This window comes from Rutidosis leptorrhynchoides, chromosome 10, assembly GCF_046630445.1.
Source record: "Rutidosis leptorrhynchoides isolate AG116_Rl617_1_P2 chromosome 10, CSIRO_AGI_Rlap_v1, whole genome shotgun sequence".
Classification (NCBI taxonomy): domain Eukaryota; kingdom Viridiplantae; phylum Streptophyta; class Magnoliopsida; order Asterales; family Asteraceae; genus Rutidosis; species Rutidosis leptorrhynchoides.
Genome location: NC_092342.1, coordinates 288,420,010 through 288,433,871, shown reverse-complemented (window position 1 = coordinate 288,433,871; position 13,862 = coordinate 288,420,010). Strand labels below are relative to the sequence as shown.

At 37.0% G+C, this 13,862-nt stretch overlaps 1 protein-coding gene across 1 annotated transcript; it reads left to right on the top strand.

Annotated features, from left to right (window-relative positions):
- The first annotated feature begins 993 nt into the window (after positions 1-993).
- LOC139869951 (dynamin-related protein 3A-like) lies at positions 994-8,294 on the top strand. The gene is made up of 20 exons (XM_071857797.1): positions 994-1,495; positions 2,648-2,930; positions 3,025-3,053; positions 3,155-3,256; positions 3,407-3,475; positions 3,556-3,615; positions 3,702-3,815; positions 4,175-4,223; positions 4,321-4,430; positions 4,644-4,736; positions 4,831-4,923; positions 5,038-5,175; positions 5,302-5,412; positions 5,504-5,599; positions 5,729-5,780; positions 5,982-6,121; positions 6,213-6,359; positions 6,915-6,967; positions 7,052-7,151; positions 7,823-8,294. Exons 1-20 carry the CDS (start codon positions 1,100-1,102, stop codon positions 8,105-8,107), a joined length of 2,520 nt encoding a protein of 839 aa, XP_071713898.1. The 5' UTR covers positions 994-1,099; the 3' UTR covers positions 8,108-8,294.
- The last annotated feature ends 5,568 nt before the right edge of the window (positions 8,295-13,862 follow it).

Here is a 13,862-nt window from a genome sequence, read left to right as displayed (position 1 = left end):
TAACCAGCATCAAACTTTGACGGATACCAGCGTTAGTTAATTATTTGACGGGTACAAGTTTGAGAGTGAGACCTTTAACCATCCAATCACATATTTTTACATTTTATTTATTAATTAATTTATTCTTTTTTCACAAAATTTTCAATCAGATTTTGCCACATCACCTCATCAATATTTGACACAAAAATTTGACTTTTTGAGTTAACGAGGGTCAAATACAGTCACAGTTAAAAATCCACCTTTTCACCAAAAAGCGAACAATTTGACTTTGATGTCATATGCAGAGTTAGAAACAGTCTAATGATAATCGGGAGTCCGCTTTACTTCACTATGTTTCAAATATGTTACTTTGCTACAGGGCATTTTTTCCGACTCGCCCAGGCACAATTAAACCTCGAACCTACTCTGTACATTTATCTGTTTTTTGGTTCTGGAGTTTATACGGGGTTGTATTTCTCTGGTTCTGGAGTTTATACGGGGTTTTTCGGGTACGAGAGGTTACTTTGGTTTGCAGGCCTCGGGTTAGGTGCTGCTGGAGTGCCCGGCGTTCATTTTAGTTGTGCAGCTTCTGAGTAGTTGCGATTGTGGGGTTAGATACGAGATCGGTTTTATGTATGTTTCAGATTTAGATTAGGTGGTTTGTACGAATGTATTGTCTTTTACAAATTCAATGTGCTCGCTCTCTTCCAATGATATCGTTCAATGTTTGTAAAACGATCAGAGCGAGGCCTTTCAATTATTGTCGTTCGTGTGTACCACCGGATCTTTATGATCTTTTATATATATATTTATATTTTCGCCGGAAAAAAAAAAATTTATCTGTTTTTTGAGAAAAAAATGCTCCGTAATAATTGCGGCAAAGGCTAACAATATACTATAGCATCTATAACCCCTCAAAAATCAAATAGTTATCAGTTTTTACCCTTGTGCTTGGGCGGTACGAGAATCTCCCCCAATCCTTCTTTTCTTTTCAATTTTAATTTTTGATTTTTGATTTTGATTTTGATTTTGAAGTCGTTTGAACCACTTTCTCTCCACCTGTTCATCACATATCTAGGGTTTCACACTCTCTAATCGATCTGACCAGAAATCCACGTCAATGGCGGACGAACAAGTAATCCCGTCGTCACCGCAACAACCACCGCCATCGTCACCGTCATCATCTTCCAACGCCGCGCCGCTAGGTCACAACGTGATTCCGATCGTCAACAAACTACAAGATATTTTTGCTCAATTAGGAAGCTCATCGACTATCGAGTTACCTCAGGTCGCCGTTGTTGGTAGTCAGAGCAGTGGCAAGTCTAGTGTGCTTGAAGCTCTCGTCGGCCGTGATTTCTTACCGCGAGGATCCGATATATGTACTCGTAGACCGCTTGTTCTTCAGCTTCTTCAAACGAAACGGAGACCGGACGGTACGGAGGAAGAGTACGGTGAGTTCTTACACGTGCCGGGGAAGAGGTTCTACAATTTCAATGAAATTCGAAATGAAATTCAGGTATTCACATTTTCAAAATTAGATTCGTTACACTCTGCTATTTGTGTAGTTTAAAGGTTAACCAAAGAGGTTTTCATGTTCAGCTTATTTAGGTATGGTAGCATTTGTACTCATGCCTAACTGTGCTATTGTGAGATTGTTTTGGACCTTTTACTTGACCACCTCAAAATGCATACCTAGTGAGATTTGAACATGAGACCTCTCCTGATAATATGATAATATCAAGAAGCCAATTACTGCGTCATCTTGTGATAGTTATGTTATTTATGTATTTTGATTGTTCTAATTGCATTTATTATTTGTTTTGGCCTACAATTCGTATTATTATACATGTATGATTTAGGATATTTGCCAACGGATTTTCTTTATAAAGAATTCTGAACTTGGCACATGTTGTATATATTATTCATGAGATGTAAATTCGGAATGCCGAGATATATACTAGAAGAGAAGTGTTCATTATGAGTATTTAAGAAGAATTAATGATCTAAAACCTTTCACTTTCATGTATTTTTTTGACAAGTGGCTGACCATATCATTCTAGTCTTATTAGTTGCGCGTGTCTCAATGTGAGTGTGTAGTTGCACTGATTACATATAGAAAGTATATGCGTTTTACGTTTATGAGGTAGGAGTTTATCATTGTATGTACTATGTAGTGGTATGCGGCGTCAGCTGTGTGCTTAGGTTCAGGGTTAAAAGAGTGATTTTGCTTTAATAAATTTTGATATCGAGCAGATAATTACTTTTAATGGTTAAGCATATACCAGCTGTATTATAAACTTTACCTTCTATCTATGCCACATCAATCTTTTTATGTAAGGCCAAGGGCACCACAAATTCCCATATATGAATTAGCATAGAAATAGATTCACTTTGCCTGCCAGTAGCTTGGCGGTTGGGACAGTTTAAAACTGAATCGAGCTTTTAACAGCTATGGCCGTTAGACCCTGCTAAAACTGAGAAGCCACCAAAAAGAAAACCAAGAAATACTATTTTTTTCGTTCTTACTGTTTGATACGTCACAAAACAGTTGCTCCCTAATCTGTCTCTTTTGATGCTTTAACAATTCTTTTAGGATATTATGATTACTGAAGACTTTGATAAAATGAGAAGTTCTCTGACTTGTTAGTTGCTTGAATGGATACTGTAGGCTGAGACAGATAGGGAAGCTGGAGGAAACAAGGGTGTCTCTGACAAGCAGATTCGTTTGAAGATTTTTTCACCTAATGTGCTTGACATCACCCTTGTGGATCTACCTGGTATAACCAAAGTTCCTGTTGGTGACCAGCCGACTGACATTGAAGCTCGTATTAGGACGATGATAATGTCATACATTAAACTTCCTAGCTGTTTAATACTAGCTGTCACACCAGCAAATTCTGACCTCGCCAATTCAGATGCACTTCAAATTGCTGGAAATGCAGATCCTGATGGTTAGCACACTTATGTCATTTATCATTAAGATGATGATGATTCTCTCTTAAGTTTCTCTCTTTAACATGAATTATTTTCTTTGTGTATTGTCAGGTTACCGAACAATTGGTGTTATTACCAAGGTAGAATATACATGAGCTCATTGTTATGTTTTATTATTTCTTCTTTATTAGGTGTGTTTCATAATCATTTCTGACTTATGATATTGTTTCTGGTGCTTTAGTTGGATATCATGGACAGAGGTACAGATGCTCGCAATTTTTTGCTTGGAAAAGTGATTCCACTTCGACTTGGATACATCGGTGTGGTAAATCGTAGTCAAGAGGTAATATTTTTGTCTCCCGATCTCTAACAATGGAAGATTATTACTTGCAGCTTTTTAAGTAAGCTGGTCAATCGTTTAATCATTGTATGATAATTTGTTTAACTTTTTTAGCTCACATTAGTTGGCATTTTCCATTCTTTTCTGGAACAGGACATCATGTTGAGCCGAACAATTAAAGATGCACTAGTAGCCGAGGAGAAATTTTTCCGTAGTCGTCCGGTATGATGATAGTTTTTTTAGTCGTCTGCAAATGTATCTAACATGTTTTTCTCGCTACTTTAACTAATATTCATATGTAGGTGTATAATGAGCTTGCAGACCGTTGTGGTGTGCCAGCGCTGGCAAAAAAGTTAAACCAGGTAAGTTTGAGTTATGTTGGAGTTTGAAATATTTGTATTCTGTTGCGGAACATTAAACATCATTTAAAATATGTCTTCTTTTTCAGATATTGGTGCAACACATCAAAACAGTGCTACCAGGGTTGAAAACACGTATTAGTGCTGCTTTAGTTAATGTAGCAAAAGAGCATGCTAGTTATGGAGAGATTACAGAGTCGAAGGTATTTAATCTGTCTATTAAACCTTTCTTTTAGTCAAAGGCTGAAATTTCTTTTTTGAGCGATCATATGTTTATTGACATTATTAGTAATTTTTAGTAGTTATAGTTATGCGTTCATATCGTCTACTCTTCTTTTCTGATATTTTTCTGGAAAGTTTGAACATCACCCCATAAAGTACAATAATGGCTATTGAATATACTACAACTGAAAGCTCCATGTTATATATATATTATCGATTGTTAGTTTTGCATTGTGGGTAGCCATTACTAGATACAAAAATAGCTTCAGTCACTATGTATTGTTCTGCATTTCTGTTTGTAATAATCAGTTAATTACATATTTCTTTAAATGATTTACAGGCTGGCATGGGGGCTCTTCTTTTAAACATACTTTCAAAGTATTCAGAAGGTGATGCATGTGTTCTAGTTTTTGGTCTCATTAACATGTATATGTTCATGTTTTTGCTTTGGATCTCATATAAGATCTTTCTGATTCCTTCAAACAGCCTTTTCTTCAATGATCGAAGGGAAGAACGAAGAGATGTCAACGTCTGAATTGTCAGGTGGAGCAAGAATACACTATATATTCCAGTCAATATTCGTGAAGAGTTTGGAGGTGCGTCTATAATTGAGTTTATCTATAAATTTTTATCTCCATTAGGCATCGGAGTTCTTTTTGGAAGTCAAATTGTCTGATAAGGCTAATTACCTCTAGTATGCTTTGAATTAATATATTAATATATAATCATAAAATTTTAAATGATATATGATTTCTGTTCAGACCTTTACTCATGTTGCAAAACTTATATCATTTGAGTTACTGCTGCAGGAGGTTGATCCTTGTGAGGACTTGACTGATGATGACATTCGAACTGCCATACAGAACGCAACTGGCCCTAGATCTGCATTATTTGTGCCTGAGGTAGGTCTTACTCTATATACTCGTGTAGTATTTTTGTGACTTGATATTTTGGCATGAACTGCTTTATAATTTGTTTCTTTAACATGTGTATCAGGTTCCGTTTGAAGTCCTTATTAGAAGACAAATTGCCCGTTTGCTAGATCCAAGCCTTCAGTGCGCAAGGTTTATTTATGATGAGTTAATAAAGGTAAAGCTTTATTATAATATACCTGCTTCAATCTTAATGATTCATGCTACACATCTGCAATGCCAGAATGTCTCCCTTTTTATTATTTTTATTTTTATTTTTTCTGCGTTGTAGATGAGCCATCGGTGCATGGTCAATGAGTTGCAGAGGTTTCCTGTACTCAGGAAGAGAATGGATGATGTTATTGGGAACTTTTTACGAGACGGTCTTCAACCTTCAGAGACCATGATTGGGCACATCGTTGAAATGGAGGTATACAAGAATACAATACCTATTGAATGACTACAAGCTCACTGGAAAATATCTAAAAAATTGTAAAATCACAAACTGCTTCAAGGCTTATTCTTATGTTGATTGGTGTTTTTCCAAATATTTCAGATGGATTACATAAATACTTCCCACCCAAATTTTGTCGGTGGGAGTAAAGCAGTAGAAATGGCGATGCAGCAAGTTAAATCTTCTAAGGTAGCAACAATATCAAGGCAGAAGGTAAACTTATAATCTAATGGGGGTACAAGTTTTTCACGTTCTGTAGTTTTTCATCTTTCTTTAACTTTTTTTTTTTATTATTAATTGATAGGATGGGGTGGAGCCCGATAAAGCTCCACAGTCTGAGAAGGGTATCAAATCACGAGCAATTCTTCCCCGGCTTCCAAATGGAATTGTCACAGAACAGGTTTCATCGGAATAGTATTTGTAACATTATAGAAGTCCTAGTATTGTTTGAAACAAGTTAGAAAAGTAGGTGCTTTCTGGTAATTTTGAATTAATTAACCAACATTTCTGTTTACATCATCTTTTACAGCATACTCAACCTGGGTCTCGGGCTGTTGGTGAGGTTGAAAAGCCAACTGCGGGTAAGCTTTTTCTTCAAAGAAAATAACTAAGCAGACATTTATACTCCTGACGTTTGTTATCTATGTATTCAGAAAGTTTTAAATTTGTTACGTTTTTCTTATATATTATAAACTTGCACGTTGCTATTATCAAATATTACTAGCAAACAATTGAGATATTGAATTATTGATGATTATATATTATATATTATATATTTCCAGGAAGCACAAGTTGGGGAATCTCATCGATTTTTGGTGGATCAGATAGCCGCTCTTCTGCCAAAGAAAATCCTGCAAACAAGCTGTTTAATGAACCAGTTCAATCTTTGGATCATTCATTCTCAATGATCCATCTGAGGGAGGTATGCTGATAAAAAAATGCTACTGGCTTAAAACATTATAAAAAATTATATTTAGAATGAAATTGCTAATAATGTTTTGATTTCAATATAGCCTCCAACAGTTTTGAGGCCATCTGATGCTCATTCAGATCAGGAGGCTGTTGAGATTCACGTTACAAAGCTATTGTTAAGATCATATTATGACATTGTCAGAAAGAACATTGAGGACTCTGTGCCTAAGGCAATTATGCACTTTCTGGTAAAAAATTTTATATGCACATTCTTCTTTTCATATGTTAGTGCTTAACCATTACAATATGTGGGGAGATTGATTGTTACCAAGTCATTTGATTTTTTAGGGTGGTTACTCTTTATTAGGGTGGTTTTAGGGGCTTCATGTCGTTTAGCTTGTGAGCGTACTTTTTTTTGGGGGGGGGGGGGGTGGGGTTCACCAAGTTCTTTCTTTTAGCGGGATATTTTTAAAAACGGAGTCATCTTTTAATTTGCAGTTACGATAGCTATCAACTAGTCATAGAAAATTGGAATATAGATTATTTCAAGATAAGATTAAATCGGACCATTTGACCACTATTAATAAGAACTACGAATTAACTACAGTCATTTTGGACATAAAAACCTAAAGCTCGTATGTGAAAGGAATAGTGCTATTATAACGTATATACGATTGCCACATTGTTATTGAAGTCTACTAGTCTACAAGATAGATTTTGAATGGTGGGTATAAGTAGAATTCACCATATTATAATTTATTTTTATATATGATCAGCCTACCTTTGTTTTGGTCCATTATCAGGTGAACCATACAAAAAGAGAGCTGCACAATGTCTTCATTAAGAAGTTGTACAGGTAAGGAAGAAGAAGAGAAAAATGTTGTTAAACACAACTATTAGTTCAATATCTGACTCTTGCTTGTTCACATGATATGTACAGGGACGATTTGTTTGAGCAAATGTTGCAAGAACCAGACGAAGTTGCTACGAAGAGAAAACGTACCCGGGATATGCTACGAGTTCTTCAGCAAGCTTTTCGGGTAAGCTCTACCATTATTCACCTCACATGCAATCATCTTTAGCACATTAATTATATGAAGTTCAAAAGTGGGTGGAGTGTTTTCGGGTGAGTGCGACTGGGTCCGTCTCGACTCTTTTCATGATAATTAACCGTTTTGACCCAAACCTGTTCTAATCATCGACCCTCCTGTTCAAAATGGGCAGGAGATTAAGGGCGAGTGCAACATGCTCAGTGTTGAGCATACTCGGCCAAAACTGGGGATTGCTTCCCTACGTTGGACATATGTTTCGCGGTTAAACCTTATTACTAGAAAAATCGGTCAAATCTCGGGATTACAAAACTCGGGATTACATGGAAAATCAGGCAAAATTGGTCATAAGTCGTTCAAAACTCGGTCAAAGTCAGACTTGGTCAATATCTAAGTACTCCCAAGTTGCCGAGTACTCCCTAAAAAGTGTAAACCGAGTACTCTCCTAGTAGCGATTTTTGCAACCTTGTTTTGACCTGAACCTTTTCATATCGACCCTCCCATTTTGCTAGTGTTACTTGGACTGTCCAGCCTGCATGGATCAAAGTATTATAATTGTGCTGAAGGGCTTTTCTATAGTTGCATCTAATTATTTTAATAAAAAAATTAAAGGAATTTTACCAGCTCTCTTTAAATTGTTTTTATTTCTTTCTCCACTATAGACATTGGATGAGCTACCCCTGGAGGCAGAAACAGTGGAGCGGGGTTATAGCTTAACAAATAATGATACAACGGGTCTCCCAAAGATCCACGGGTTACCCACATCCTCTTTCTATTCTTCAAGTAGCGGTTCAGCTGATTCCTATGCAGCAGCTTCTCCAAAGAACCAAAGGTCACGAAAATCTTCTCATTCAGGAGAGTTACAATCACCATTTTATGGCAATGTTGAATCCAATGGAAACGCTCGAAATTCACTTCTTGGTCTCTACCCTACAGTTGATCATTGAATTAATTACAAGAATGACCTTTTACACAAGTGAAACGTATTAATTTGGTTCCACATTCTCATGGCATTGCCTGAAACTTGGTGATTTTCGTCTTTTCAGTGGAGATGTCTAGTAGATCCTGAAAATTATCGTTACTTTTTTACTATATATAGATAGTAGTAGTATACATGCATTGTTTTGTTTTAATGGAGTACTGGAACCCTTTTAACATTTCCATAATTTTGACCATGGCTTTCCAAAGAAAAACAAGTGTTAGAAATAAGTGTCACATCAAGTGTCTGGGGCTTTTGTGGAGTAATTCGTAATGTAATGCAGAGTGAACTTCCATTCCAACAAATGATGGAATATTATTGTTTTTGTTTTAATATATACTTGGCTTCGTGTCACCACTATTGTGGCATATAATCGTCTCAAGTGAGCGTGTAATGTTAGTGACAAAGTACAAATGTCTAATCTGTTGCTTAAATTATACTAAGCTGTGTTTGTTTGATGGAACATAAATATCAAGTGCGGAATGGGTTAAAATATGAATGATCTAAAGGTTTCAATTGAATTTATTATGAATGATAATAACATGTTTGATAATCATTATTATTAATAATGTAAAATTAACGTGTTATTTTTTTACATATATTAAATAAAGAATATAGTTGTTTGGTCGTTCAGCACCACTTTGAATACAGTTGCTTGGTCGTTCAGTACCACTTTGCAGTTTGCAAATAAACACGCATCATTCAGTATCGTATCATTTTGCTAAAATGTAATCGAACTTTAAAATCCTACGGAGCATTAGTTGTTGTGAAAAGTGACACCGAATTATAGCAAACCGTTAGTAATAATTGAAATAGCGACAATAAAGAGACACCGAGATTTAACGTGGAAAACCCCAATAGGGTAAAAACCACGGGCAAGGAAAGAAACGTTTCACTAATAAGAATAATAGGAATTACACTTCTCTCTAATTACAAGGATAAACACTAATCTTTATATATCTTGTAATTAGGAGATTAATCTCACTAACTCTCTATTTAACTCTTTTAGTATACAATGGAGAATGTGTTTTTGGGATGATTAAATGAGCATAAGTTGAGCTCTATTTATACTACTCAAATGAAGGTTGGTGAGGTTGTGAATGCATGATCCAAAAGTCTAATTTGTATTCCTCAAATTGTAGACACCAAACACGTAGCAAATTGATTCAAACATGGTTGGTGTAGTTGCCAAATAAAAGTCTTCACAAGTTAGGCACCTACCATCCACCACTTGTTCACTTAAATATTTTAACAATCTCCCACTTGAAGATTCGATTGAAGCTCAATCAATCTTCACACGATAATCCTTCCTTGCCAATGATGTTGCTTACGTTTCCGCTAGGCCGCATGAGGAACGGCTCCAAATAAACTTGTCACGGTTGATTGACTTTGTTAGAAAATCGGCCACATTGTCATCAGTATGAATTTTATGCACATCCACGGTTCCTTCTTCCACTTTCTCACGAACGAAGTGATACTGAACTCGTATATGCTTTGTCTTTGAATGAAATGCTGGATTCCTTGCAAGATGCAAGGCACTCTGGTTGTCACAAAATAGAATGATATTCTTTTGTTTGTGCTCGAGTTCCTCCAACAACATCTTCAACCATACTGCCTCTTTAGTAGCTTGAGTAGCTACTACATATTCTGCCTCTGTTGTTGATGTGGCTACAACTGACTGCAGTTTTGAAACTCAGCTTACTATTCCACCACAAAGTGTGAAAACATATGCAGTGGTAGATTTACTTTTATCGATATCACCTGCATAATCTGAATCAACATACCCTTTGACAATAAATTCTGGTTCCCCGTAACATAATGCAACATCTAAGGATCCCTTGATGTATCTAAGGATCCTCTTTACCGCATTCCAATGCTCTTTACCAGGATTCGCCAGGTACCGACTAACTACTCCCACTGTATGTGCAATGTCTGGTCTTGTACATATCATTGCAAACATTAAACTTCCCACTGCTGATGCATACGGTACGCGAGACATCTCCTTCCTCTCGTATTCACTGCTAGGACACATAACGGAGGATAACTTGAGATTAGTAGGAAGTGGGGTTGAGATTGGCTTACTATCTTGCATATTGAAACGCTCCAAGATTTTCCTCAAATAATTCTTTTGAGAAAGCCAAATCTTCCTATTATCTCTGTCTCGGTGAATTTGCATCCCTAGAATCTTGTTTGCGGCACCCAAGTCTTTCATTTCAAACTCCCTAGCCAATTGAGCCTTCAGCTTATTAATACGATCTTTGTTGGGGCCTGCAACCAACATGTCGTCTACATATAATAGCAAAATGACAAAATCATTGTCCCCAAACCTCTTGAAATATGCACAAGGGTCTGCATAAAGTCTGTTATATTCAAGGCTCATTATGAAAGAATCAAATCTCTTGTACCAACATCTCGACGCCTGTTTGAGACCATACAGAGATTTCTTTAACCTGCAAACCAATTTCTTTTTTCCTTGTAGTTCAAAACCTTCTGGTTGAAGCATATAAATTTCTTCTTCAAGATTTTCATGAAGAAATGCAGTTTTCACATCTAGCTGCTCTAGATGCAAATCAAATGTAGCACACATCACTAGAACTACTCGAATTGTCGTAAGTCGAACCACAGGAGAAAATATTTCATTAAAGTCTGTACCTTCTTTCTGAGCATATCCTTTAACCACCAGTCTTGCACGATACTGCTCCACTTGATCATCGCCATTTCGCTTGATCTTATACACCCATTTATTTCAAATAGGTTTTCTACCTTTTGGCAATGGCACAAGTTCCCATGTTTTATTTTTATGAAGAGCTTCAATTTCTTCCTGCATAGCTGTCATCCACTGAGATGCATCTGAATGATTCAGTGCCTCGCGAAGAGTTGTTGGCTCTCCTTCCTCTGTTAGAAGACAATATGCAACATTGCTTTTCATAATATAATTCGAGTGCCACCCTGGACGTTTTCGTTCCCGATTAGAAGTACGAGTCGTTGGAGCTTCATGAACGACTACTTGATTTTCCTCGTGCTCTGGTATTGCTTCAGAAGAATCTTTATGAAATTCATTTCCAACCTGTATCGGTGTATTTTCTTTTGAAGTACTAACATCTTCATGATCTTTGTCTTCCGTAAAGACAACATCTCTGCTGATGACTACTTTGTGGGCAGTGAGGTCCCACAAGCGATACCCCTTGACTCCATCAGCATATCCCAAGAACAAACACTTTCTGGACTTTGGATTCAACTTTGTCGTTTCTTGAGAATTGTACATTGCGTACAAAGGACTTCCAAATACATGAAGGTCAGAATAATCAACTGGTTTTCCGGTCCACATCTCCATCGGCGACTTCAACTCAATTGCAGTTGAAGCTGATCGATTTATCACATAACAGGCAGTACTGACTGCTTCTGCCCAGAATGATTTCCCCAAGCTTGCAGTTGCTAACATCGCCCTTGTTCTGTCTAACAAGGTTCTGTTCATCCGCTCTGCCACTCCGTTTTGTAGAGTGTATGCCGTCGTGAACTGCCTTTTGATACCTTCTTGTTTGCAGAACTTATCAAATTCATCACCAGTGTATTCTCCTCCATTATCAGTCCTTAAACACTTGATCTTTTTACCAGATTCAAGTTTAACCCGCGCTTTGTAAACTTTGAAAACTTCAAACACATCCGCCTTTCTCTTGATTGGGTACACCCAACATCTCCTAGTATAATAATTAATAAATGATACAAAATACTTTGCCCCTCTTAGGGATTGAACTGGTGCTTACAACACATCAGAGTGAACCAATTCTAGAATCAATTTACTTCTAGAATTTGATGTGTTAAACTTCAGGCGATGCTGCTTGCTGATTACACAATGCTCACAGAAAGGTAGCGATACCTTTGCAAGACCAGGAATAAGATTTCTTTCAACAAGAATCTTCATACCTTGCTCAGACATGTGTCCAAGCTTTTGATGCCATGTCATAGCAACTTTATCACTTGAACTATTCGAAGCAATGGATGCTTCCGCTTCCCGTACCGTCTCGCCTTTCAGAATGTATAGATTAGCACCCACCTTTTCTCCTTTCATAAGTACAACTGCGCCTTTCAAGATTTTCATGATCTTGTCTTGTATCTCCATCTTACAACCAAGATCATCTAATTGTCCTAAAGACAATAAGTTCTTCTTCAAACCCTCCACGTGTTGTACATCTTGAATAGTATGAACTGTACCATCGTGCATCTTCAGAATGGTATCTCCGATTCCAATGATCTTTAGTTCATGATCATTGCAACTGTATACAGATCCTCCTGAGATACGTTCATATTGTTTAAACCATTCTCTTCTAGAGGTCATGTGAAAAGTAGCTCCTGAGTCAAATAACCAGACATTAATAAATGTCTTTCTTCCTTCATTTGCTACCACTGCCTCACTAACCAAAGCAGTCCCATCATCTGAAGTGCTTGCAATATTTCCTTGAGGAATTGAGTTATTTAAACTCCGACAATCCTTCTTCAGGTGACCTTTCTTGACACAATTGTAGCATGTATAGGTCTTCTTCTTTTTAGACTTCGGTTTACCATGATTGTGACTCCCACTTGGGTCACGTTCCGTTGATCTCCCTCCTGACACCACCAAGGCCTCCATTTGTCATGAAACGGCCTGTTTGTCCTCCTTATTATTGCGTCGATTTTCTTCTTCTAGAATAGCAGCCGCAACTTCATCATAGACTAGATACTCCGAGAGAACATTATTGGTTAAGTAAATAATGAGTTGATCATACGAGTCAGGTAGACTCTGAAGTAAAAGTTCAGCACGTTCTTTTGGCTCTATATTGCAACTTAATGAAGCGAGTTGAGAAAATAGAGTATTCAAAAAATTAATGTGCTCATTAACTGAAGTAGATTCATTCATGCGTAGCGCATAAAGTTTCCTCTTAAGGAATATCTTATTGTGGAGTGATTTGGTCTCGTACAATTTTACGAGGTGATCCCAAATGTGATGCCCCGTACAAAACCATCGTGTACGAATCATCAACAACAGGATCATTACAAGGTTAAGTACTATATGCTGTAATTAAAGAAGTTGCATTCACGATAAAAAGGTGATGTCATAACCGACATCAAATGTTTTACATTTCAAAGCATGCTTCACTAAGTAGAAGCAAATAACAAGTGTATGTGACCACAATGGTCGTTACAAGTCATAGTTCAAAAGTACGAATGTTTGAGTGCAAAATAAAGTAGTTCATGCGATGACAACTCTAAGCAGCGGGTGTCTACAGCACGACTAGTACACAACGGAAGCTAACCTCAAGCACCTGAGTAAAACATGCTTAAAAACGTCAACACAAAGGTTGGTGAGCTATAGTTTAAGTATAACAGTATGTAAGGTAGGCCACGAGATTTCAGTGCTACAAAGAGCGTTTCAAAACAGTATGATAAAGTATATGTTAACCGTGGGTACTTGGTAACTAACTTAACGTTTATACCCTCTGAAAGTACACTTGGCAAGTGCGTATGTTTACGAAGTATTAAACACTCGTTAAATGCTAGCGCTACTAGCCCGAGTGGGGATGTCAAACCCTATGGATCCATATCTAAGATTCGCGTTCATGGTTCAAAAACCAATGATTAAACGTTACCGAGCTAAAGGGAATGTTTCTGCCGTTATATAACCCACACATATATAAAGTTTAAGTACTCGTGCCTAGTATGTAAAACATAAAAAGCGCATGTATTCT

Coding starts and splice junctions, on each gene's coding strand:
- LOC139869951 (XM_071857797.1), top strand. CDS start 1,100: ATGGCGGACGAACAAGTAATCCCGTCGTCACCGCAACAACCACCGCCA. Junction 2,931..3,024: donor TGGAAATGCAGATCCTGATG/GTTAGCACACTT, acceptor GTGTATTGTCAG/GTTACCGAACAATTGGTGTT. Junction 5,413..5,503: donor CAACAATATCAAGGCAGAAG/GTAAACTTATAA, acceptor ATTAATTGATAG/GATGGGGTGGAGCCCGATAA.